The sequence below is a fragment of the Delphinus delphis genome, chromosome 10 (assembly GCF_949987515.2).
Source record: "Delphinus delphis chromosome 10, mDelDel1.2, whole genome shotgun sequence".
Taxonomy (NCBI): Eukaryota; Metazoa; Chordata; class Mammalia; order Artiodactyla; family Delphinidae; genus Delphinus; species Delphinus delphis.
The window spans coordinates 1961042-1987261 of record NC_082692.2 but is presented as its reverse complement, the minus strand read 5'-3'; the positions used below and the strand labels follow the sequence as shown (position 1 = coordinate 1987261).

The 26220-nt window shown below is 47.2% G+C and overlaps 1 protein-coding gene across 2 annotated transcripts; it reads left to right on the top strand.

Moving 5' to 3' along the window:
• Positions 1–10881: 10881 nt before the first annotated feature.
• Positions 10882–19704, top strand: LOC132432874 (leukocyte elastase inhibitor-like). 2 transcript variants are annotated; one of them, XM_060023732.1, is made up of 8 exons: positions 10922–10950; positions 11757–11865; positions 12284–12458; positions 13957–14094; positions 14754–14871; positions 16294–16436; positions 16522–16689; positions 18795–19704. In XM_060023732.1, the coding sequence occupies exons 2-8, from the start codon at positions 11855–11857 to the stop codon at positions 19197–19199; spliced, it is 1158 nt and encodes a 385-aa protein (XP_059879715.1). In that variant the 5' UTR covers positions 10922–10950; positions 11757–11854; the 3' UTR covers positions 19200–19704. The 2 variants fall into 2 exon arrangements, with proteins under 2 accessions (XP_059879716.1, XP_059879715.1); XM_060023733.1 differs by lacking the exon at positions 11757–11865 and having other exon boundaries at positions 10882–10950.
• Positions 19705–26220: the final 6516 nt, after the last annotated feature.

Below are 26220 nucleotides of genomic sequence, written 5' to 3'. Positions count from 1 at the left end.
ACAAGTGATGCTCCTGTCACCCAGGAAGTGCCAAGGGATTTAGGAGCTCTGTGTCGGGATCTGGGGGATGGGCAGAGACCAATACATATTTCTTATTGTATCACAGCATTTATTGTATATATGGCCAAATTGGTGAACTCTTAGTCATTTAAGAGTTTTCAATACATTCTCTTGGGTTTTCTGCTCTGTGGTTATGCAAGAGGCAAATGACCTTAAGAGGGAGCACATCCTTCTCATACACTCCTGGTTCCTGTTTTTAGAATTTGTTTTTTGTTTTGTTTTGTCTTGGTCTTTTTTGCACTATCCAGGAATTCTGAGACAGAGTGTGCAGTCACCGTAAGAATCCTTGTGCTGCCCTTTGTTATAATTTAGAGCTTGGTAGTTCCCAGTGCCCATCAGACTATGAAGAAGTGTGGTATAAATTCGGCTTTTTGGAGGGAAGTTAACAAGACTTTTTGGAAGTCTTTCAATTTCAGATGAATGTTCCCTTGGGGCCAGCACTCTCACTTTTAGATTATCTGTTGTACAGAAGCATTTGCACACATGCTCAGATATGTTCCAGGTTCTTTTCTTCAGCATTATTTAAAAAATTCAGATCTACAGGGGTTTTAAGTTATTATTTTTAATTGTGGTAAAAACACACATAATATAAAATTTATTATCTTAATCATTTCTAAGTATACAGTTAACATTATTTTTTAATAGCAAAAAAGGAAAGAAAAAGAAAGGAAGAAAGAAGGGGAGGGGGAAGGAGGAAGGGTAGGAGAGGAAAGGAATACAATGAAATGGAATTAATCCAATTTTAATTTTTTTCTCCATAGGAGAAGAATGTAATTCATTTATATGATGGAATATGATGCAGGAAATTAAAAAAAAATGTGATTGGTCTATATGTCACCGAGACAAGCTTGCTCAGCTCGCCGCACAACAGCAAGATGAGGTGTTGAAGCAAGGAATAAGACCTTATTCGGAAAGCTGGCAGACTGAGAAGACAGCAGATGAGTGTCTTATGCGGTCTGGATGCCAGTTCCTTTTATAGCATAGAGAGGGGGAGGAGATGAGGAAGTAAAGTAAAAAGGCCATACGTTTTGCAAATATCTCCTGGAATGGCCAGCCTCGGGGAGGGGATGTGTTAATTTCTTCTTTCTTGCAGCCATTCACAAGTGGACAGGGGCCGGATGTTTCGCTGAACAAAGGCACTTTGGTTTAACATTCAGGCAGAGGGGCAGGATTCCCAGAGGCAGGGGAAGAGTAGCTCCCCGCTCGCCACAGGTGCCGTCCGCAGTTTCACTGTACTGGGCGTACGTACTTAAACATGCATGGCTTAATCTTTGAGACAAGCCTATGCTACAGGCAGGATCGACCAAGTAGAGAGAAAAAGATAAATGTTTCAATTCTGCTTATGAAGGTATAATTTACCAAATTCCTCTAAGTTATAATTAGTTTAAGGGGAAGGTTCTCCTTACACCTGGAAAACAGATTGAAACCAGTCATTTTTCAGATAGAAACTATAAAAATTATAACCATATTCACCAGTTTACTCAGTCCTATGTAGCTAATCCTTGTTTAAAAACAGCTTTAAGAAGCCACCAATTTTCCCATTAGAATTCTTCAATTTCTTACCCAGTTCAGCATTACTGTCTGAAAGCCAGAAACTTATATTTACCCAAAGGTCCCTTCTATAAAACGTCTTGAAGAGGAAACATTTTTGCAAAGGCGTCAGAGCGAAACCATAACTGTCTATAATGACGAAAGACTTAAGAAGCACGTCTAAATCTGGTTACAAAGCAACTGACAAAGTAACTTGGTTACTGCTGTGACATGCAACACTTTTCAGACAATAGCTAGAATTATGACTGGTAACATTTTACCAGGACATATCAGATTTTAGGAAGTCCGTATAATCCCTAGAATACCTCTACCATTTGCCATACAATATAACCTAAGAAGATTTATGACTTATTTGACAACACTTCCCATGTAATTCAACATACCAAGTGAACCTAATTAGTTCATATCTCTCTTTGGGGTGTTTCAGGGGTCCTTTGAACCACTTTGTTTTAATATTCAGGCAGAGGAGCAGGGTTCCCCGAGGCAGGCCATTACGTATAGACAGTATCCTTTTGGTGAACAAAAGCAACGGGAAGCAAAGGTTAAAGTAAAAGAAACAGATCCAACATGGAGTCCGAGTTGGCTCTTCCCTGTATGTGTATGCAGTTCCTGAAAAAGATCATGAAAACAAATTAAGTGAAAAATGTATTTTGCGGGCTTCCCTGGTGGCGCAGTGGTTGAGAGTCCGCCTGCCGATGCAGGGGACACAGGTTCGTGCCCCGGTCCGGGAAGATCCCACATGCCGCAGAGTGGCTAGGCCTGTGAGCCATGACCACTGAGCCTGCACATCCGGAGCCTGTGCTCCACAACGGGAGAGGCCACAACAGTGAGAGGCCCACATATGGCAAAAAAAAAAAAATATATATATATATATATATATATATATATATATTTTGCAGTACAATGTGTATAGTATGATGTCATTTTTGTGAACAAAACCCTGTATGTGTACATGTGAATTTATATATGTGAATCCGTAAGAAAAAGTTTAAGGGGCCACATCGTTCCTGCACAGTGGTTATCTCTGGGATAGATTGGAGTAGGGGGTATAGGAGGAAAACTTACATTGTTTTACTCTCTATATGTCCATTTGTTTAAATTTTTAACTAAAAATATAATTCTGGGGACTTCCCTGGTGGCGCAGTGGTTGAGAATCTGCCTGCCAATGCAGGGGACGAGCCCTGGTCTGGGAAGATCCCACATGCTGCAGAGCAACTAAGCCCGTACGCCACAGCTACTGAGCCTGCGCTCTAGAGCCCACAAGCCACAACTACTGAGCCCACGTGCCACAACTAGTGAAGCCCTTGCACCTAGAGCCCACGCTCCACAACAAGAGAAGCTACCTCAATGAGAAGCCCACGCACCGCAACGAAGAGTAGCCCCCACTCACCACAACTAGAGAGCCCGTGCGCAGCAACGAAGACCCAACGCAGCCAAAATAAATAAATTTTAAAAATTAAATTAAAATTTAAATATAATTCTGTAATCTGCACATAATTTAAACAAGATCTCCAGAATACAACCATTTGCGTAATACTGAGTGACAAGGTACTGAAATTGAAATAAAATCTACATAAATGGTTTTAAAAATATCCTTTTATCCTTGGTTTTTATAAGAGTTTTTAACAAGAATGCCAGTCAAACATTGACCTTTCTCTTTTCATGAGTAAGGTTTATTTCCATTTTTTCCTTATTTTTCAGAGCCATTTCTCATTCCCTGGTCTGTGAACTGACTTCATATCCTTCACCCATATATTCCCTAGGGTTACGTGCATGAGTAGGGGCATTTTATATGTGAACGAAATTCACCTTTTGTCTAGGAAATGAGTTTTCAGTATGTCCCTAGTTTGTCTTTTATTTTACATGGTGTTTTCACCATGTTAAAAATTTTTAAAGTTCATAGTGGTTGAATGTATCAGTCTCATAGTTTCCAGGTTTTGTGAATGCTTAGAAAGTCTCCTTTCCTCCAATATTTTAATGAATTGTTTTCAAGTTAAAACTTTGATCCATCTGGGAATTAATGTGAATAAAGTGTGAGGTCGGTACCCACCTTTCCCTGCAGACTGCAGCCTGGCCACAAGAGGCGTCCATAGAGCACCTGTGTACACGGTCTCTTTCCACTGCCCGCTCGAGCTGCACAAATGGTCGCCACCGCCCTCCTTGTTCCTAGGTTCAAGAGGCTCCTGATTCCTGGGCAACATTTGCTACTGTTGGTGACTTCCTCCTCCCAGGGCTCCCGATCGTCCTTGCACCTTCCTACCACTTCCTGCTTGGTCTCACGTCAGGCACCATCCTCCGTCCAGCCTTCCAGTGCTCCTGCTGCTCACAGGGCTGGCCTGGCCCTCTCCCAGCTGCCCCATCCCGAGCTGACGTGCTTCACGTCTCTGGTCTACCTGCCCGCCCAGAGCTGACGCGTTGAGCTCAGGTCTCTCTCCTGAGCTCCCACATCTCCAGGTGCCCACTTCCTCCTCCATTTGGACACCCTGACAAGCGCTTCTGTGTCAGTTCATGCAAAGGGGACATCATCGCCTAGGTTCCCAACCCTCTTGTTTTCAGCTCTGGGACCGTAAGATCCACGAGAGCAGCAGTGGGGTTCACGCCATCAAGTCTGCATCCCGGGCACTGGTGCCTGGTGCTCCTCGTTAGATACCAACTGGAGTGACCTGAAGGGCAAGGCAACACGCCTCTGGCTACCAGGCCAGAGGCAGGGCACCTTCTCCCCTCTGTCACCCCGGCTGCAGATTTTGAGGCTACAGACAGGCTGCCGTCCTTGCTCGGCGGGCAGACTCCTGCAGCGGCCTCCCCCTCTCGTCCTCCTTTTCTTCAACCCATTCTCCCGATTGGCAGGGAGGTCTTGCCCACAGTAAATCTGGGTAATTCCAGCTGCTACAGCCTAAGCCCGCAGTCTCTATAGCTAAACACAGTAGAAACTATCTCTCGCCCACTGTAAAGTCATGGAAGTTATTCAGGTGGTGGTTCAGAGACCTAGATTCCGGCACAGTCAGCACCCACCTTCCGAGGACGCTGCAGAATAAGGAGCGTGCAGGGTGGTGCGTGGAAACGGCATCACATCCACTGCTCCTGCCAGTGAGACTCAACCTCACGTCCACACCTGACCGCAGGGGGGAGCCTAGAACATGTGGTCCTGCTGTGCGCCCAGGTAGAACACCTGAGACTTGAGATGAGCTTGGGTGGTTGCCCTTTGCCTTTAGGATAAAGATTAACAAGGTGTGTCATGAACTGAGTTGTCCTCCCCCCAAAGTTATATGTCAAAGTCCTCACCCCCAGGAGCTCAGATGAGACTGTATTGGGACATAGGGTCTCTAAGGAGGTAATTAAGGTTAAATGAGGTCATGGGGTGGGGCCCTAATCCGATAGGACTGGTGCCCTTATAAGAAGAGGAAGAGATACCGTGGCACACATGCACAGAGGAAAGGCCACATGAGGACACAGTGAGAAGGCAGCTGTCTGCAAGCCAAGGAGAGAGGCCTCAGGAGGAACCAACCCTGCTGAGACCTGGATCTCAGACTTCCGGACCTGAACTGTGAGAAGTAAATTTCTGTTGTTTATGCCCCAGCCTGTGGTCCTTGGTTATGGCAGCCCCACAAAGCAATACAAGGCGCTTCCTAATTTAGCCACTATCCTCCTCATCCTTCGCCATTCCTCTGAGGACAGCTCTGACTCCATCCCAACTGAACTAGTCGTAGTTTCCTGACTATCCCATGCTCTGTCTTTCCTCTGGGGCTCTGCACTTTCCACTTTCTACCCTTTCCCTTTCCACACCCCTCTCCCTCCACCAGGCTCCCCAGCTCCGCCCCTGGCATCACTGGCTGAGCCTCACTAAGCCCTGAGGGTTAAATGCTCCCCCTGTGTGTTTAATTCTTTGAAGCTGAAGCATTTGCCACACTGGATTCCAGTGAACTATTGTATCTCCAGAGCCCACCACCAGCACCAGCTGTATAATTTATGAGGCCTGGTGCAAAATGCAATTGAGAGGTCCCTGGTTTGAATTTCAGGACAGGACAGCCGAACTCGGATCAAGGGTGGGTCCTTCTGAGTGCGGGGTCTTTTGCAAATACACAAGGTCATCTGCTTGCGAAGCTGGCCCTGCCTGGAGAGCTCTCATCTCACAAGCCAAGTACACGCTCTAGGTTTTGTAACACTTGAGCATTCCAACTTTCTAATTTTTGGCTAAAAAGGGAAAGAGAAACCACATTTTTTTCCTGATTCGTGTCACGACAGGATGTTAGAGTGGAAATCTTTCTGTTTCAGTTTTGCTTGAAACACCAACATACAAGTTGTTAAAGGCAAAAACAAAGAGTCATATAAGTATTCACCTATATTTTTCTTTAGAGTTTTTATAATTTTATTTTTTGTTATTAATCCATTTTGGAATTTATTTCAAACTAACATATGAGAAACCAAATTTTTAAGGTAATAGGTTTTTTGTGTTTATTAAAAATAGTAAGAGGTTTTCTGTGTTTATTAAAAATAGTGAAGATATTAGTTACTTCAGTTTTATTGAACAAAGACATGGTAGGATTTCCCCCAAATACCCTGTGTATGTAGCTCTGTCTTGAGGAACAAGTCGACTTGCGTGACTGGAGCAGGGAGCCCACAAAGTGCTCCAAACGTCCTTTTATTCATTAACCACAAATGATTCACACAAATATGTGAACATAACACTTTTATGATAGCTTATGCCCAAGGCACTTCTGTACATATTCAGATCGGATGTTCTAATCGTCGATTTATTCATTGTTGATTACTCATGAAGAGAGCAAGTTTCAGTCCACCAAATATTAACCCTGCTGCTTGGTCTCTTCCTACTTTTGTCACGTGATCTTTCCCCAAATGTAGGACTCTCCCAGACAGAGTCAACCCATGTCTCTGCTAAGACAGGAAGAGACCCAGTGGAGCTGAGTAAAAAGCTTTCCTTGGTGAACCGTCACTGTTCTTGGAAGCTAAAGGGCAGCACAACAAACTGTGTTTTTCTTTCTTTGAAAGGTACTGTCTGTTGATAGAGGTGAAGGTTTCCAGTCATTTCTTACGTTAGGAAACCGGGAACTGAGAACTTGCTTAGAATGGCTCACAGGTTTTTGGAGAGAAGACGTATGACTGATTTCCTCTCAGTTAGTCTTGCCTAAAGAGATCACGACTAATAAGAAAAAACAGCTGAGAACTTAGCAACGCTATGAGTAGGCAGGAGTAAAGACCCTTGAGAACCTCCAGGTTGGTTCTCCAACCAATTCTCCAACACCAAGTGTCCAAAACTTCAACTCAACTTTGTACTAACTACCCAGCGTTAGCCCAGCTCTCACAAGTTAAAGGGCTCAGCCCCACGAGACTGCCCCCGGAGGGGTGACTCCAGCTGCTAACGGGGTGCCCAGGATGCCTGTATTTCTACCCCGCTTCCTACAAACTCAGCGTTCCCACAGCCCACCCTACATTTGATAATTGGCGAGAATGACAAACGCAGGAAGGCACCCTACGTACAATCACTGGTTTGTTACAAAGAATATAACTGCAAAGCCAAGGTATGGGGGAGGGGCACACAGCTTCCTAACCTCTTGGGGCACCACCCTCCCAGAACCTCCATGTGTTCACCAACCTGGAGTCCCCCGGACCCCACCGTTGAGGGTTTTATGTGAGCATAATGGATTCATCATCGGCCATGTGATGGAACTCGGTCTCCAGCCCCTTTTCCTTCCGCAGAGGTCTGTGGGTGGACCTGAAACTTCCAACCCTCCAATCACCCTGGTTTTAGGAGCTCTGTGCCAGGGACTGGGAACAAAGACCAAATGCATGATCTTTTATTATATCACAAACCTCAGTGAAAATAACCTCTTCGGGAGCCTGGAAAAGGGTGGGGTGACTAGTGAGGAGTCCAGCACTAAGCGAGCTCCACGCTGGATGTCAAAGGCAAAGCACATGACAGAATCCCACCTTTAAGGACCGTGAATCCAGCCACAAAACAAAAGTGACCACAGGGCCACGGTGGCTGTCCCTATGTCCCCTGGTGTAGCGGCCAGTCATGCCACGGTCTCCATCCTCTTTACGGCGTGGTCCTGTATGGACAACAGTCTGCGACAGTCAGTCGGAAATGCACTATCTCGTCAGCATGATTTTTAGGATTTTCATTTCTCAGAAAAGTTATCAACCCTTTAAGGATCAGAAAGATTGTTTTAAGACCGGTCTTTCCCCTAGAGGCCTTTAAGGGGTCTTGCCAGGGGCTTCCCTGGTGGCGCAGTGGTTAAGAATACACCTGCCAATGCAGGCGACACGGGTTCGAGCCCTGTTCTGGGAAGATCCCACATGCCGCGGAGCGACTAAGCCCGTGCGCCACAATTACTGAGCCCGCAAGCCACAACTACTGAAGCCCACACGGCTAGAGCCCATGCTCCGCAACAAGAGAAGCCACCGCAATGAGAAGCCCGCGCACTGCAAGGAAGAGTAGCCCCGGCTCCCCGCAACTAGAGAAAGCCTGTGCACAGCAACGAAGACCCAACGCAGCCATAAATAAATAAATAAAAGGGTTTTGCCAGATATTTGATCCAGACGAGCCGGAGGCGTCCACATAACACATACATGCCTGGGAGGCAGAAAGGGCTGCAGGGAGAGATTTAATTCTTCTGTTGTTCTTTCGATTTCCGTGGACACTTCTGCCATGCACAAATGGGTGAGATCGTTACATAAGGGAAAGCGCTCTATTTTTAATTATTCTGGGAGACAGCAAATGCATTTCCGTTCGGTTCTCTCTGCACTGATCAGCGGACCAGTGACACGCCCCATTGTGCAGTAACATGCGCCTAGAAGCCAAACACTGCCTCGTGCTTGAGGCAGTTTCCTCTTTCTTTCTTTTTTTTAAATTGAGTTATAGCTGATTTACAATGTTGTGTTAGTTTCTGGTGTACAGCAAGGTGATTCAGTTATACATATATATATTCTTTTTCATAATAGGTTACGACAGGACATTGAATATGGTTCCCCGTGTACAGTAGTACATTGTTATTTATCTATTTTTTTATACAGTAGTGTATATTTGCTAAACCCTCCCTTTTTTTTTTTTTTTTTTTTTTTGCTGTGGGACCTGGGAAGCACCCAGGTGGGCCAGCAAGCAGAGGAGGAGAGGGCAGAGGTGGTGGGGCCTTTACCGGGGCCTTTATTTGGGCTCTTGCAGGGAGGAACAGGCAGGACACGGCAGGTGCACTAGGTAAGCTTGGGGCTGGACTGCATAGTTTGGGCTCCGGCTGCGCGGGTGGGCTCTAGCTGCCTGGTGCTGGGGTGGGTTAGGGCCGGTGGGACTTTGATGAAGGGGGGAATTGAGAGTGAGGGCACTGAGCTGCTTGGTTTGTGTGTCAAGGTGCGCTTGCAGCGGAGTCGTTCCCCATCTCTGGGAACCCGCCGGCCCTGGGCCCGCAGTCTCTCCAGGATCAAGGCCCCAGATGCCAAGCATCAAGGACAATGTAGTCAGCGCAATCCGCCTTCCTCCCAAGGGTGCCCTTCTCTCCTGACCTCTAACCCCACGGGCTGCTTCTGCGCTTCTGAACTCTGTAACTCACATCGCCGCGTGCGCGATTTCCTTTCACGGTGCGCTTGGAGATGCAGCCAAGTTGCTGTGCGTTGCCGCGGTTTGTTCATTTCTGCTGTTGTACGCTGTTCTGCTGTATGATTTCTCCATTCTTCTGCTTGGACCTGACTCAAATCCCGCTGTGATGAACATGCTCGCGCATGTCTCTGGGTGCCCGCCCTCACGTGCATTCATTCGGTTGGGTTTGTCCCAGGCGACGAAATCGCTGATCTAGCCAGGGTACCACACCTTCGAGCTGAGCAGATACGCCCAACATTGCCCACACGGGCCGTGCCATCCTGCATGTCCGAGAATCTCTGTGTGACCTCGGTCAGGGGCCGTTTACACTCTGAAGCCGCAAGAGCGCACAGAGTGGTTACTCTGCCTGGACCTTGCACAGCACGCGGATTGATGGATGATTGGTGTATAAAGTCCCTTCTGTCCGAACCTTATACAGTACATGTATTGACTTAGGAAGCGGTTTCATTTCATATTTGACTCAGGTTACTAACTCCAGGTGAGTACAAATACAAAATGTCAGGAGCAAGAAAGAAAATTCAGAACCCGTGTTTCCTTGGTTTACGTGTCTGGGATTTTAATTTTACAGCGCAGCCTCTTTCTCTCGGCTTCCTCACACAGACCTCTTGCTAGAAGCTGATGAGGGGTCTCTAGCTCTCTGAGACATGGTGGAGACGTTAGCGGTTTTATCAAACCACTCAACTATGACTGGCTTTCAATAAATGTTGGTTTCTTTATTCCAATCAGCTCTGAAGCACTCTAAAATCTTAGTTATTAAGATATAGTTTAAAAAAACTATAGAGAGTATTTTTATCTCTCATTACTGGGTCTTCTCTGGCCCTTATAAACAAATTCTCAGAGTCAAAAAGATCTACAAATCCATTTACACTGTATTATCCATACTAATTGAAAAATAGGATTTTTCCTTTGTCCCCTTTTCATGTTGAGATTTGCAAAAAGCACAGGAGAAGTTTCAAGAATGCAGAATTATTACATACCCTCAAGTACTATCAATTTTGATGACATTCCATATGCAGGCATTTAAAGGGGGGAAGAAAAGACCTCACAGAAACAGCTACTGCTTTTCTTCTTCATCGATAGTCATTCTACTTTAACATTACGTATAGGGGAAAAAGTGGTCAGTTTACATTTTAGTATAATGGGTGAGAGATACTTTATTCGCACGGATGGGCGATCTCATGGTGTGCCTTGGTATGTGCGTTGACCCAGCCTGCTGGGCTCATCGCTTGCCAGGGGAGTCTTGGGGCTGGACTCATGGCTTCCTGAGGGACAGAGACATCAAGGATGCTGTTTGGAACTGATTTTGTTTTATCTCACCCTAGAGGCCCCTCCCCCCCCACACACCCCTCAGCCCCCAGTAAGCCAGAGTTTGGAGTGTTTGGATAAGATTCCAAAGAGGCTAGTTTGCCCTCTAAGAGCCGGCACCTTGTCATCTCAGTCATTCACACCTTAGTAGGAAATAGCCCATCAGGTCCTTTCCGGAGAGCTGAGTTTGCCTGGAACTCAGAGAGGTGCTGGGCCCCCAGGAGCGCGCTGCCTGGAGCCGCGCTGGCCCGCCCTGTGCCCCGCCCAGCCGCAGCCCCAAATCCTAGGCAGTGCATCATCCTGGGGCGGGGCGGCCCCGCCCACCCGCGCCGCCCCGCCTTCCGGGGACACTCCCTTCTGCCTATAAGGGCCGCGCTCTGCGCTCTGCCCAGACCACGCACCTCGCCCAGACAGCCCAGCAGCGGGTAAGGCCGGGCAGCGATCTGGGCCGAGCGGGAGAGGCTCCGATCCGCGAGCACCCCTCGGGGTCCTGCGTTCGGTGGTCACCCCGCCCCGCCGTGCGCCCCTCGGGATCTCCGCGTCCGGTGGTGACCGCTCCCCGCCGTGCGCCCCGCGGGATCTCCGCGTCCGGTGGTCACCCCACGCCGCCGTGCGCCCTGCGTGGTCCCCGCGTCCGGTGGTCACCGCGCCCCGTCGTGCGCCCCGCGGGGTCCCCGCGTCCGGTGGTCACCCCGCCCCGCCGTGCGCCCCGCGGGGTCCCCGAGTCCGGTGGTTACCGACACCTGCCGTGCGCCCCACCCGGGGTCCCCGGCTCTGCGTCCCGCGAGACCAAACCGGGCGGCCTGCGGCAGACAGAGGTCGCTCCCTGGGGCCTGAAGGCAGAAGGCACAGCCTAAGCCGGAGTCCAGAATGTTTCTCTCTCTGTGAGGGTTTCCAGGCAGCCCCGGCGGAGCGGCTTCTCCTTTCTGCGGCTGGAGGCAGGGAAGGGAGGCCAGTGCGATCCTAGAGATTATTTATCAGCAGCAACAGTAATAATTCAACTTAGCACTTACACGCTGGGCAGCCAGCACGACTGTTCCTCTTGCTCGATTGTATGTGGGCTGAGAGTCGAGGTCAGGTGGGGAGAGTGCTTGGCTGAGCTGAGCGCAAGGCCAGGTGCTTCACCTGCAGCCCCTCCGTGCCCGCGGGAGTGACAGAGGATACTTGTCACCTTCTCCTTGTCGGGCTGCCCTACCTGACCCCGGGGCCTGTGTTGGCTTCCCACTCTCAGATCCTTCACCAGCTGTGAGACTGGGGACCTCTCTAAACACCAGCAAGTGAATCTCAAAAACGAGGATACTTCTGTCTCTTTTGCGGGAATTTGCTTTAATGAGTAGCAGGTAGCTATGACTTTCTAATAGAAACATTCTTTTTCAGGTAAAAGTGGGCAGTGGATTCATGGCTCAAATGAATCAGAGACTTGAACGGAGGGTGGGAAGTGTGCGCTCCCACGTGTGGTAGGGAAGGGCCCAGATGCACCTGTCTGCACGGCCAGGGCCCTTTAGGACACGGAGTCCTGATCCCATGTCACTGCTGAAGCCTTGGCCAGTCGCCCCAAGCTCCCACAGTAGTGCACATGGAGTGTTCTTGCCCTCCGCGAGAGAGAGACAGAGAGAGACAGAGAGGGAGAGAGAAAGTACAAGTTCGTTGCAGGGTATTTCAAGGTGGCTGGCGTGAGTTGAGGAGGAGATGGGGAAGTGGCGTTGTCGATTGGCTGGTGTGGCAGGGGGCAGCTCAGGGCTCTGCTCTGTGTTGCAGCCTCACCATGGAGCAGTTGAGCGCGGCAAACACCCGCTTCGCCTTGGACCTGTTCGGCGCCCTGAACAAGAGCGATCCTGCTGGCAACATCTTCATCTCCCCCTTCAGCATTTCATCAGCGCTGGCCATGGTCTTTCTGGGGACCAGAGGCAATACCGCGGCGCAGATGTCCAAGGTGAGCAGAAACTAGCTCTCCCAGCTGGTGCCTACCGCACAGACCGTACCAGAAAGTTGTGCCTTTGAGCTCTTGCAGCGCGTTTGTACAAAACTGTATTTCGGTGTTCAGCATTGTGTGTTATATTATACATTATACTTCATGAAGTCAGACTTTCAGAAAAAGCCCCAGGAAAAATCCACTGGGATGCAGGCTGTCATTCATGACCCAGTCTTTACTGAGCACCTGCGATGTGCCAGGCTTTGCTTTTAGTGGGACTGAGGACAGAGCAGGAAGAAAGCCTACAACCCCCTGCCTTGCGCTGCTTCCGTTCCCGCAAGGAGTCTGCAAGGCTTTCCTGTAAGCCACGCCCTCCCCCGCCCAGGACTGTCCAGTTTCCGCTTTGCCTGTGATGCTCAGCGACTCCCGTAATGTCGGCTGTGTCTTGGTACTTTTGAGCATAATGACACCTAGTCGAGAAGTCAAGGGGACACGAGAGCCTGTGAGTCCGTGTTCCTACCCCTGGGCCTGGCACCAGGTGTGCCCTGGTGGGCTGTGACCCCCGTTCCCGTGTGAGCAGTAGGACCCTGCAGGGAGAGGGGGCGGGGATGCTGAGGGTCCTGCCTGTCCTTGGTGGGTGTGGAGGGCACCTGTGTGCGGGGCGTGCTTTATGCTGAGTGGGGAACTCTGGCTTTCCTTGAAAAGAGGGGTGAAAGTGAAGGTCTTTCTAACACACGGGTCACAGATTGCGCTGCACTTAGAGCCAGGGAAGGTCCAGCCCGGATTCACGTTTATGGGCCTGTTCCAGCTGCAAAGCTTCTATTTCTGTACTTTAGGAAAAACCAACCTTTTTCATCACTGCAGATACAAAAGCGTTTGAAAGTGTTTAAAAATCCACTTTAAAAAAGAACCCCGGTACTAGTCATTGTTAGTCGTCCCCTGCAAGGTAATCTGAGCTTGTGTTTTCAGGCTCTCCAGGAACTTTATAAGCTCAGTAAAGAACAGTCTTAAGGTTTTAGCCCCGTTTCCAGTAAAGAGATCCGTCACAGCACCCCCACGCACATTCCATATCTGCAAGGAAAAAAAATAAAAACCTCTCAATCTGTACCATCTCTGTGATCTTACATAGCTGATGATTCTTACCTTTACTGTTTATTTCTGAGAACTTTCAGTAAAATTTTATTTGTATAGAATATACATATGAACTTACCACTTCTGATTTTGGGGAAAAAAGCAGACTTGTGTAAATATTTAGCTTGTTAAGCACTCCTATTTGTGGAACTCTAATTATACCAAAAAAGGGATGGGAAAACAGTGTCCAATGTCCTTATTATGTTTCACCAAGCGATACATTTTGGATTTTCTATTACTTGTTCTCCAATGAAAAATGGAAAATGAAGATGGCTGGGGATCATCAATAATTAGTAATATTAATTTGATTTGATGGAAGCAAATGCCAAGGAACCAGCTTATAATTTCAAAAGAAATGGTTATAGAAATAATGTGTTCTTTCTTTTAGGCTCTCTATTTCAAAGAGGTTGAGGAGATTCATTCGGAATTTCAGAGTTTGAATGCTGATATCAACAAACATGGAGCTCCCTACATTCTGAAACTTGCTAACAGGTTATATGGAGAGAAAAGCTATGATTTCCTCCCTGTAAGTACTTTGCTCTTCATGTTCCAAAACTCACTAGACAATGCAGACTCTTTTCCAGCACAATCAAGTCACAGAAGTCAGCTTTAAGTTTTATAAACATTCAGCAAAATCATCCAGAATGAAAACACGACAGACAGTTTTCCTGGAAATGGATGTGATTTCATTTTCTAGTCTCCACAGTGAAAAGATTGACCCTGGCTGTTTTGCTAAAGCAAGAGTGAATTCCATGATTCACTTTCAAGTACAATCAGTATTTGCTTGTTTATGAAAATGTTAGTCAAGGGGTAGAAAAGAATTGGTAAATTTTGTTTTATTTTATTTGGGCTGTGCCGCGTGGCATATGGGATCTTAGTTCCCTGACCAGGGATTGAACCCCTGCCCCCTGCAGTGGAAGCACAGAGTCTTAACCACTGGAGCGCCAGGGAAGTCCCCAGGAATTGGTAAATTTTATACAACACTGAAGCTACTGAACTGCACACTTAAAAGTGCTGGAATGCTGTGTGTTTTTGACTATAGTAAAAAAAGTAGAAGGGTTAGAATTTTTTTTGTTACAATGAAATATGCCTTTTGGGACAATTTCTGTTGCTTTTCAGGATTTTACAAAACCATTTCTGTATGGAGTAGGAGTTACTCACATTCCTATTTTTTTCCTTAAACAGGAGTTCTTAGCTTCAACTCAGAAAATGTACGGTGCTGAACTGGCCAGTGTGGATTTTCTGCAGGCCGCCGAAGACGCAAGGAAGACCATAAACGAGTGGGTCAAAGGGCAGACGGAAGGTGAGTGAGGGCAGCCCTGATCGTACACACTGATGCTTCCTTTCGTCCACCCGCCTGGACCTTGCAGGTGACTCCCTCTCCCCTTCCCTAGCCCCTCAGCCTGACCCTGGGGTCCACCTTGCACTGGCCAGGGACAGACAGCTTGCCTTCTTTCTTTCTTTCTCTTTCTTTCTTTCTTTCTTTCTTTCTTTCTTTCTTTCTTTCTTTCTTTCTTTCTTTCTTTCTTTCTTTTTTCCTTCCTTCCTCCCTTCCTTCCTTCCTTCCTTTCTTTCCTTCCTTCTTTCCTTCCTTTTAAAATAAATTTGTTTATTTTATATATTTATTTCTGGCTGTGTTGGGTCTTCGTCGCTGCACGCAGGCTTTCTTTAGTTGAGGTGAGTGGGGGCTACTCTTCTTTGCGGTGCGTGGGCTTCTTATTGCGGTGGCTTCTCTTGTTGCAGAGCACGGGCTCTAGGCGCGCAGGCTCAGTAGTTGTGGCACACGGCCTTAGTTTCTCCGTGGCATGTGGGATCTTCTCGGACCAGGGCTCGAACCCTTAGTCCGCTGCATTGGCAGGCGGATTCTTAACCACTGCGCCACGGGGTATGTCCCAAGACAGCTTTCAAATGTAGGAATTCCTCAAAGTGGAAATGTAAACATGATTTAATTGAAGATGCTAAATGTTTTCTACCCATAAGTTCCCCAAACTACATTTTAAAATGAAAACTAACATTGAACGAACACTAAAAGAGATGAAAATCTTGTGAATCAATGTTTACAAGCCGCTGTGGCCATAAATACTTTTCGCCAACATCTTGTCTAAGACACCAGGGTCGGGAGGTGGGGCTGCGTCTCCTCAGGCTCTCTTTCTGGTTTGTGTTACTGTCGTAGTCACGGAACGGTTGAGGCACCCACAGGACACCTGTGTTCTTTCCATCAGGGACTGTCACGGCCATGCCACGTCATGAGTGGGGCCTGTGTTTCAGGGGAGGAACTGTCCTACCTTTTGGATATTTGTTAAAAGCTTTCCTGTGAGAGTCAGGCATCTAACTTGGAAGATTTGAAAAAGGGAGCTATTTATTAGTGACAAAACATTTTGGTTAAGAAATTGTTCTTTTCCTGAAAAAGAATGGCCAGTCACAAAATGAGGCCACTACTTATCCCACGTTCCAGAAAAGAAGAGTTTTCCTGGTTTTAGCCTTTAAACAATTGACTTGTTTTGAAGCATCGGCCCTTTGGGGGCAGATTGTGTCCCCCTGATCTGCCCCTCGAGCTGGTTTATTTAAAGTAGAAGCACCCCGGGGGCTTGGCTGACTTAGTACCATGTTAAAGGAAATTAAATAGAAGGAAGAATTTGAGTGGCATTTCATTGCTAAGCAAAGGTCAGTTCAAATGTGGAATTCTGATAGGTGGATTTTTAAAAAGCTAACTTTGTCTTTTTAGGGAAAATTCCAGAGCTGTTGGCCTCAGGTGGGGTTGATAGCATGACTAAGCTGGTGCTGGTGAATGCCATCTATTTCAAAGGAAACTGGCAGGAGAAATTCATGATGGAGGCCACAGAAGATGCAGCTTTCAGACTGAATAAGGTGAGGGCAGGTGACCTTCTAGAAGACTGTGTGCTCTAAAGCCACGCTGACAACAGTGTTAGTGATCTGTGTTTTAATTGTTCAGAAAGACACAAAACTAGTGAAAATGATGTATCAGAAGAAGAGGTTTCGGCTTGGCCACATCAAGGACCTTAAGTGCCAGGTGCTGGAACTGCCCTACGAGGGAAAGGACCTCAGCATGGTCATCCTGCTGCCGGATGACATCCTGGACGAGTCCACGGGGCTGAGGAAGGTGCGCCTCCCCACCCCGAGTGATGCGCGGACCCTGTGTGTGTGTGTGTGTGTGTGTGTGTGTGTGTGTGTGTCGGGTATAGGGGCTTGTTCTTTGTTTAGTGAGGTGACCCGGTGTTCCTTCCCAGTTTCCCGTCACTCCTTTGTAAAGTAGCCCATCCACGTGTGCCAGTGCGAAGCTCCACATTTATTTATTTATGTTTATAGGGACTTTTATTATCGAGGTATAATGACATGTAACATTATGTTAGTTTCAGGAGTACAACATAATTACTCTATAACTGCATATGATGTGAAAGGGTTACCATAATAAGTCTAGTTAACATCCATCCCCACACAGTTATAATTTTTTTTCTTGTGATGAGAACTTCTTTTTTCCTGTGCATATAATTTTACTTCATTATTTATTTTTTTATTGTACGTTTTTTAATATCTTTATTGCAGTATAATTGCTTCACATTGTTGTGTTAGTTGCTGCTGTATAACAAAGTGAATCAGCTATACGTATACATATATCCCCGTATCTCCTCCCTCTTGCGTCTCCCTCTCACCCTCCCTATCCCACCCCTCTACGTGGTCACAAAGCACCGAGCTGATCTCCCTGTGCTATGCAGCTGCTTCCCACTTGCTATCTAGTTTACGTTCGGTAGCGTATATGCCACGCTACCAATGCCACTCTCTCACTTCATCCCAGCTTACCCTTCCCCCTCCCCGAGTCCTCAAGTCCCTTCTCTAGTAGGTCTGCGTCTTTATTCCTGGCCTGCCCCTAGGTTCAGCAGTACCGCTTTTTTAGATTCCATACATATGCCTTAGCATACGGTATTTGTGTTTCTCTCTCTGACTTATTTCACTCTGTATGACAGACTCTAGGTCCATCCACCTCATTACAGATAACTCAGTTTCGTTCCTTTTTATGGAAGGCCCACATTTAAATGTTCAGCTACTATCGGTGCACAACATGGCGGGAACATCTAAGGTACAGACCGAGTGGAACGCTGGCCAGGGGCAGCTCGTGGAGACTCCCTTAGATGAGCTTTGGAGGCCCGTGCCATAAATGGGGACTGTTTCATTAAAACAGTTTTTTAAAATTAAAAACCCTCGACCATTATAGTTTCGCCATGTGCTGTAAAATCTGGTCATTGTCACCCCAGTTCACGTAGGCTGTGCATTAAATGTCCAACTGCTACCTGACAGGAAAAGATCCACGTGGCCCGTTAGCCTGAGAGAGAAGCCCGCTGCCTAACCTGAACTTTGTCTGCGGTTTCTCTTATTGTAATTCAAAGGCAATCGTATCTCTTGCCAGGGCCAGGAAGAGGCAAAACTGTGAAGAGTGAGGTTTTGCTTCAGTGTCTCTGGCCTGTTGTGGGCTTTTCCCCTCCCCCATCCCTGACCTAACTTGCTGTTGGATGGCGTTTAATATTAGCCATTTGCAGCTCTAGAGCATAAGTTAAAACCACTGTGTTCCTTCTTTCAATTGTATTTGCATACTTGTCCGTTCCTGATTATCAAAAAGAAAGTCTGGAATGACCAGCACCAGTAGAAAAGTGGAATGTGCGTCTGTTCCAGTGCAGTAGCAGTGATAATAGTAATGACAGTAGCTGACCTTACACAGCACTTGTGTAGGGTGACTCATTCAGCACTTACAGCGCTCCAAGTATGTGCTACTGTTATCCCATTTTAGATGAGGAACTAGGGCCATTTCTGTGTTTACCAATGGGCTACATCTATCAGAGATAACTTCCGCTGTGTGAGGTTCCCAGATAAACAGTGATCACTGGGGTTCAGAATAAACAGAATGAAATAATGGAAGAAAGCTTTAAAGCACCCTCTTGCATCACGCGACCAATTAGGGCAATTTTAGCCAGGACGGCCCGTGACCCATGTGGCAGGGGCCTGGTGAGTCCTGGGTGGATGGGCCCTTGGTGGCTGGGAACGCAGCTCTGTTCATTATCACCAATAGCCAGAAAGAAATGAAATGCTCCAAATGGAATCTGTGTTGGTACAAAACGTGAAGGAAGCTAGGGAGCCCGTTCATTCCAACAATGCTTCATTAACTTCCTTCTATAAAATGATTTCAGCTCTTGTTTTTGCCCATTCCGAATCCAGATTGAGCAACAGCTGACTTTGGAAAAGCTGCGTGAGTGGACCAGACCCGAGAATCTGGATCTCCTTGAGGTCAATGTCCAGCTGCCCAGGTTTAAGCTGGAGGAGAGCTACGAGCTCAGCACTCTGCTGGCCTCCCTGGGTATGCAGGATCTCTTCAGTGGCAAGGCTGACCTGTCCGGCATATCAGGAGCCGGAGGCCTCTCTGTATCGAAGGTGGTCCACAAGTCCTTCGTGGAGGTGAACGAGGAGGGCACTGAGGCGGCGGCTGCCACCGCGGTCGGCATAGTCGTAACGGCCTTCCAGCCGACAGAGGAGTATTTCACCGCCGACCACCCGTTCATTTTCTTCATTCGGCACAATCCCTCCACTAGCATCCTGTTCCTCGGCAGACTTTCCTCCCCATAGAGACTAGAAATGCAAGGTCAGGCTTGGAGCATTTTACCTGCCCTTTCAATGGTGACCATTTTCATAGATCTTTACCAGTGTAACTACTATCCAAAAATGAATCTTTAATCTCCTTTGTAAGCTCAGTCCTGTTGGCTGGTTACACCCATTAACTTGGCATGGGTATCTGTTCTTCTTTGTTTTTTTTTTCTGCGGTACGCGGGCCTCTCGCTGTTGTGGCCTCTCCCGTTGCGGAGCACAGACTCCGGACACGCAGGCTCAGCGGCCATGGCTCATGGGCCCAGCCGCTCCCCGGCATGTGGGATCCTCCCGGACCGGGGCACAAACCTGTGTCCCCTGTATCGGCAGATGGACTCTCAACAACTGCGCCACCAGGGAAGCCCAATCCCTCCTTTTTTAAAGCTTAATTTAACGAACACTTTGAATGTTGACTTTGGCCCAGATGCTGGGGATGTAAAAATGAAAATAAATAAATAAATAAAAGAAACTTGCCCCAGTATGATCTGACATTACGAGTGGCAATGACTCCTGCTTCTGACACTCCTTCCGTAGGGGCTGTGAGAACCCTCCTTACTCTGTGTCCTGTGGAGATCAAGGTAGGACCCACCTCCCACGGGTCCTTTAGGGAGGATTAACTACCTCTATGCATCTCTAGCCCTGAGGGCAATGCCTGGGACAGGATAGGTCCCGGTGAGGTCTCCGGAGTCTAAGCCCAGACACCCTGCCTTCCACGAGGGTCCTCACTGCCACCCCAGTCCCACACGAGTGCCTTTTCCTCCCAATCCCGCTGTATTCCTCTACACCTGCCGTGGCACAGTTCTCATCATTCTGTCCCGAAAAGCTTTCTTCCTAAAGCCACGTGCAGGGACTCTCTCACCGTCCCCAACCTGCCCGTTTATTTTATAGACATTTCTCTATTTCATGAACTATTTAATGTGGTTCTTCTGTTCATCCCTAACTTCTTTTTCAAAGGATTACAATTTGCCTCTTGCAGAGACAACGGCCCAAACTCCAACTTGTTAATACTTTCAAGCACGCTGTGAAAATGCAGGGATCAGGGCTTCATGGCAGCGGCCCACGTATGTTAACTTGGCTTCTAGGCATAGCGACCATAACACAGTTTGAGAAGGTGGCCCTCAGCTCATGGTGTGTTCCTCTGTGTATTATCCCAGCTTGTGTGGTTTAATATTACTTAGACCTATTCTCTTTCTTTTTTTAAAAAAAGACAAAATGTAGAGGTATTGCCTGCCAAGTCAGTTGATTTATTGACAAAACGGGTCCTCAGTAATGCTATATACTTCAAAGGAAAGCAGTTCAAGCAGTTTGATAGAAAGCATATTGGGGAACAGCTTTTTAAGTTAGCAAGACAAGGCTATGCCTACCTGTGCAGGAACTGTCTTGAGACATTGCGATCCTGTTACGGGCTGAATGGTGTCCCTTCCAATCCTGTGGGGATCAAGGTAGGTGCGCTGGTTTCTGATTGCGGTGGCTTCCCTTGTTGCGGAGCACGGGCTCTAGGCGCGTGGGCTCAGTAGTTGTGGCCCATGGGGTTAGTTGCTCCGCGGCATGTGGGATCTCCCCAGACCAGGGCTTCGAACCTGTGTCTCCTGCGTTGGCAGGCGGATTATTAACCACTGCACCACCAGGGAAGCACCCTCATTTCTCTTTTAACTATAGTAAATACAGCACCTGGTATACAAAAATTACTGTTTAAGTTTAAAATGTTTCCATGCTCATGGACTATCATAAATTTTGTTTATGTTTAGAGACTGAATCTCTAAAATAAAAGAGCTTGTTATCTAGAGTGCACTCCAACATGGAGATAATGTGCTCATAATAATCCCATTGAGCATATTTACAAAACACCACTGTGAGACCTCAACCCCACCAAGCTTCAAGTTGATCAAAAGTATAACAATTCACTTATTTAATTTCTTAAACTGAATCGGAAAACAAGCGAATTCAAAATTACTTTTGAAGAGAGGAAAAAAAATCAAGATTTTTGTGGATGTTCTGGGTGTCCAATAATCAGCAATTTGAAGGTGGGGACAAGTCTGAGAGGAGCTCACGTCCACTTTCAGGCTGTGTGAGCAGGACGAATAATTCGGTCATGAGGAAACCCCTTAGAGGACCGACAGTCCGCTTATGCTTGTAGGGCGAGCCGGCCAGGAGGACTTGGAGGGAAGCAGTGTTGGTGGCATCCATATATTCCCCTGAGGGGAGGGGGTGAAGAGGTGGTGCCTCTAGGACTTCAGGTTTGAAGAACGGGGTGCACGCTGTGTGTTCTCGGGGTGACGCTCTCCTTGTGGCCCTAGACTGGTCCGCTGACGAGGGACGGGGTGGGTGTGCTCACTCTCACGTGTGTCCTATTTAGAATCAGATTCACCTTGAACGACTCTGTCCTTATAGCTCCTTCTTTCGTTAATTCACCTTGTTTTGAGCATCTGATTTTTGCTTTTTCCAGTTCCTTTTCTAGAAGTCTATTTTGCTCTGGGGAGCACAGCCGGGGGTGCTCAGCTTTTCACATGGTGACCTGGTGTTTCAGATGACCGGGACTCAAGGCTGGCAGTTCTTCAAGACGAGTCTAGGTCTTCATACTCTTATAAGAATGCTAAATTCATTAGTCTGTACCATCACTGAATGCAACAAGTGCGTGGCAAGCTTGTCTCCCCTGTAACCTGTTTTATCCGACTAGAAACTTCTGAACAAAATCAAGAGGACTGTAAAATTCCAGCTGCTACTGCACAGCACTCCCAACCCTGGGGGACACTCAGGGGACAGGGTCTGTCCTCACGTCTTCAGGCCACCCTGCCAGGGCTGGCCAAGCCCCTTAAGGACCAGCCTTCGCCCCGATTCCTGCACGCTGTTGTCATGGCTGCATCTGCCACACGGCATTCCGGCCGGGGACCAGCCTCCTGTGTGTCACAGGAGGTCGTGGAGAGGACGTGACCACTGGGTGACCATCGAGCTGGACCCGGGCAATGGGAGGCTCCTCGCTCCCTCCCGTCCTTGGGATGTACGTCTGCCCACAGTTCCTGCACTAGGAGCCTCTTCAAGGACTTCTCAACTTGACTTTGCAACTATAATTACAACAACTTACCAGGCATTTTGAGCTATGTTAATCTGGCAGATGACTTGACATCACTTCTTTTGCTTTATTGTGAAATACAGTGCACAGGTCATAAGGTGAATTGAACAGTTAATTATAAAGCATGCACCGTGGGACCCAGGTCAAGACAGCAAGTCTGCCGTGCACAGGAAGCTGCCTCTGCTCCATGTGACTCCCCCGGTCACAGCCCCTTCCTCTTGTCTCCCCACAGGTTACAACTCTTCTAACTTTGCGAAAATTTCCTTGCTTTCCTCTGTGGTTTTACCCTTCTGCTCTATTCCTAAGCAGTACAGTTTGCTTCAGCCTGATTTTGAGATTTCCATAAATGAACTAAAGTTGAAACGTCGTCTTCTGAATCCGGCTTCTCTTGCTCAACTTATGATTTGTAGCTTCATCCATGCTGTGAATGCAGCAACAACGTGTCCATGTTCGTTACTATATAGTATTCCATTGGGTGGATATATCACGATTTATGTCCCCATTCTGCTGTCGCTGATTTTTGGGGCTCACCGAGAAAGGTACCTCCAGCATTCCTATAGATGTCAGGATGTAAAATGGGAATACGCTTCTCTAGGAGAAGGTTGCTGGGTCGACATTCTTAAACAACTGAACTTGAATAATGATCACCAACCTATTTTGCAAAGTAGTTTTCCCAGTTTGTAATCCCCCCAGGAGTGAGAGAAGCCCAGTGGGTCTACGTTCTTGGCAACACTTTGAATTGCAGAATTTTCAAAGTTTTTGGCAATGTGAGTGGGAGAGATCTCATTATGTTTTAAGCTTGTAAGTTTGTATTTAACACCTTTTTATGCATGTATAAGCCATTTCGATTTCCTCTTTTAAAGTGTTTATTCAAATTGTTTGCTTGGGTTTTTTTAATGTGCTTTTAATGTGCTTTGTAAAAGTTATACACAAACACGATAACCGTCTGTCCATTGTATGCCTTTCAATTCTCTTTCGGTTGTGGGGCTTGTCTTTTTAACTGTCTTAATGTTGTCTTGGGAATAAAGAGAAATGATTATTTTTAAAGTAGTAGATTTATTAGTCACTCCCTTTATAGTAAATGCTTTCTTTTTCTTCTTTAAAAACTTCTTCCCTACCCCAAACTCATGGAAAATTCTCCTACATTTTCTTCTAAAATTTATTTCATTTTATTTTTCATATTGCTTTCATAGATCTTAAATACCCTTGGCATTGATTTTTTGGTATAGTGTGAGGTAAGGAATATTTTCCTTCCTTTCTTCCTTTCCCTCTTTCTTCCTTCCTTCCTTCCTTTCTTTTTCTTTCTTTCTTTCTTCCTTTTTTTTCTGTCTTTCTTTCTTTCTTTCTTTCTTTCTTTCTTTCTTTCTTTCTTTCTTTCTCTCTTTCTTTCTTTCCTCCCTCCATCCCTCCTTCCCTCCCTCCCTCCCTGCTTCCTTCTCTCTCTCTCCTCATCTTTCTTTCTTTAATTTTTTTCATATATTCAATTGCTGCTACCTTTTTAAAATATTCTATCATCTCCCCACTGATGCCTTGTCACCTGTCATACGTCAAATGTCAGTACCTGCAAAGATCTGTTTCAGCCTGCCTAGCTTCACACACACGCAAGTGCATACACACACACAAACGCACACCCTTTCTATGGAATATTTATTGGGATTGGGATTGATTTAAAAAATCAGTCAGCGAAAAACGACTATCATTACAATATTGAGTCCACTCAATGAACGTGATACATTCATTCCGTTAGTTTTTTAAACATTTCTGTTAATAATGTTAAATTTTTTTTTGTATAGAGGTTTTGCATATATTTTATTAGCTATATTTCCAGGTACTTGATTTTTTTGATGCTATTTTAAGTGGTACTTTTCTTTTAATTTCATTTTCTGTTTGTTGCTAGAAATACTGGTATTTAGTCATTATCTTGCTAAACATGAGTAGTGAATCTAAGTACAGAGTTGGATAAAGTGATTAGTGCACTCATGCCAATGGTCATATAGAGAACACTGCCCGTAATGGATTTAGGATGTATCTGAACACAAGGGGTATTTACACAAATTGACCATATACTGGGTCATTAAGCAAGTGTCAAAACACTTCTCACCATTGAAGTAATATAGAGATCATGTTCCCTAACCACAATACAATTACCCTTGAGGTCAGTAACAGAAGGACGATTAGTTCTCAAACATCTGTTGGTGCCGGTCTGGCGTTTTCTCCTTGCCATGGATTCTACGAACCTACCTGTGGATCTTTGAAAAATTTATTCGGCACCACCTTTGCCATTGGGCGCCTTGAACCAAGGACTGACGTGTCCCCACATGAGAGAGTAGACAGGACGCTTCTTACTTGGACTTGGGGGTTTGAGTGTGGCTGGGTGTAGGAGAACAGGAAGGGCAGGGGCTCACTAGGTCCTCTGAATCCCTCGGGCACACCCAGCACAGTTAGGGGAGTGGAGATGCTGGGTGGCAGAGGGCCCCGACCAGCTTCAAGCTGACTAATCCTGGTTGGAGGGTAGGGGTGGGAGGGGAAAGACAGGAAATGATTACCAATGTTCAGTGTGTTTTCTTGCTACTTTGTACTGATTTCTGTTAAAGTATAACATACACGCAGCAAAGCACACAAGTTATGTGTACAAGTCAGTGCATTATCCCCAAATCCATACCCCTGCGTGACCACCCGTCAAGACATGGCAGGTAGGCAGCCTCCCAGAAGCCCTCCTCTGCCCAAGCCACTCCCACTCACAGCCCTTGTGTTAAGAATGAACTGGGGATTTGCTCTAATCCGGCCTCCCAAGGCAGCTGACGTGGACGTGAGTGTCATGAAGGAGGTTTATAGGCACAGATCTCCAGCGACAGGAGGCACACGATGACACGCCACATTGCGTGGGACCTGGGAAGCACCCAGGTGGGCCAGCAAGCAGAGGAGGAGAGGGCAGAGGTGGTGGGGCCTTTACCGGGGCCTTTATTTGGGCTCTTGCAGGGAGGAACAGGCAGGACACGGCAGGTGCACTAGGTCAGCTTGGGGCTGGACTGCATAGTTTGGGCTCGGGCTGCGCGGGTGGGCTCTAGCTGCCTGGTGCTGGGGTGGGTTAGGGCCGGTGGGACTTTGATAAAGGGGAGAATTGAGAGTGAGGGCACTGAGCTGCTTGGTTTGTGTGTCAAGGTGCGCTTGCAGCGGAGTCGTTCCCCATCTCTGGGAACCCGCCGGCCCTGGGCCCGCAGTCTCTCCAGGATCAAGGCCCCAGATGCCAAGCATCAAGGACAATGTAGTCAGCGCAATCCGCCTTCCTCTCAAGGGTCCCCTTCTCTCCTGACCTCTAACCCCACGGGCTGGTTCTGCGCTTCTGAACTCTGTAACTCACACCGCCGCGTGCGCGATTTCCTTTCACGGTGCGCTTGGAGATGCAGCCAAGTTGCTGTGCGTTGCCGCGGTTTGTTCATTTCTGCTGTTGTACGCTGTTCTGCTGTATGATTTCTCCATTCTTCTGCTTGGACCTGACTCAAATCCCGCTGTGATGAACATGCTCGCGCATGTCTCTGGGTGCCCGCCCTCACGTGCATTCATTCGGTTGGGTTTGTCCCAGGCGACGAAATCGCTGATCTAGCCAGGGTACCACACCTTCGAGCTGAGCAGATATGCCCAACATTGCCCACACGGGCCGTGCCATCCTGCATGTCCGAGAATCTCTGTGTGACCTCGGTCAGGGGCCGTTTACACTCTGAAGCTGCAAGAGTGCACAGAGTGGTTACTCTGCCTCGACCTTGCACAGCACGCGGATTGATGGGCGATTGGTGGATAAAGTCCCTTCTGTCCGAACCTTATACAGTACATGTGTTGACTTAGGAAGTGGTTTCATTTCATATTTGACTCAGGTTACTAACTCCAGGTGAGTACAAATACAAAATGTCAGGAGCAGAAAAGAAAATTCAGAAC

Excerpts from the sequence above, each read along its gene's own strand:
- LOC132432874 (XM_060023732.1), top strand. Across the intron at positions 12,459-13,956 it reads CCGCGGCGCAGATGTCCAAG|GCTCTCTATTTCAAAGAGGT; the intron begins GTGAGCAGAAAC and ends TCTTTCTTTTAG. Across the intron at positions 14,095-14,753 it reads AAAGCTATGATTTCCTCCCT|GAGTTCTTAGCTTCAACTCA; the intron begins GTAAGTACTTTG and ends TTCCTTAAACAG.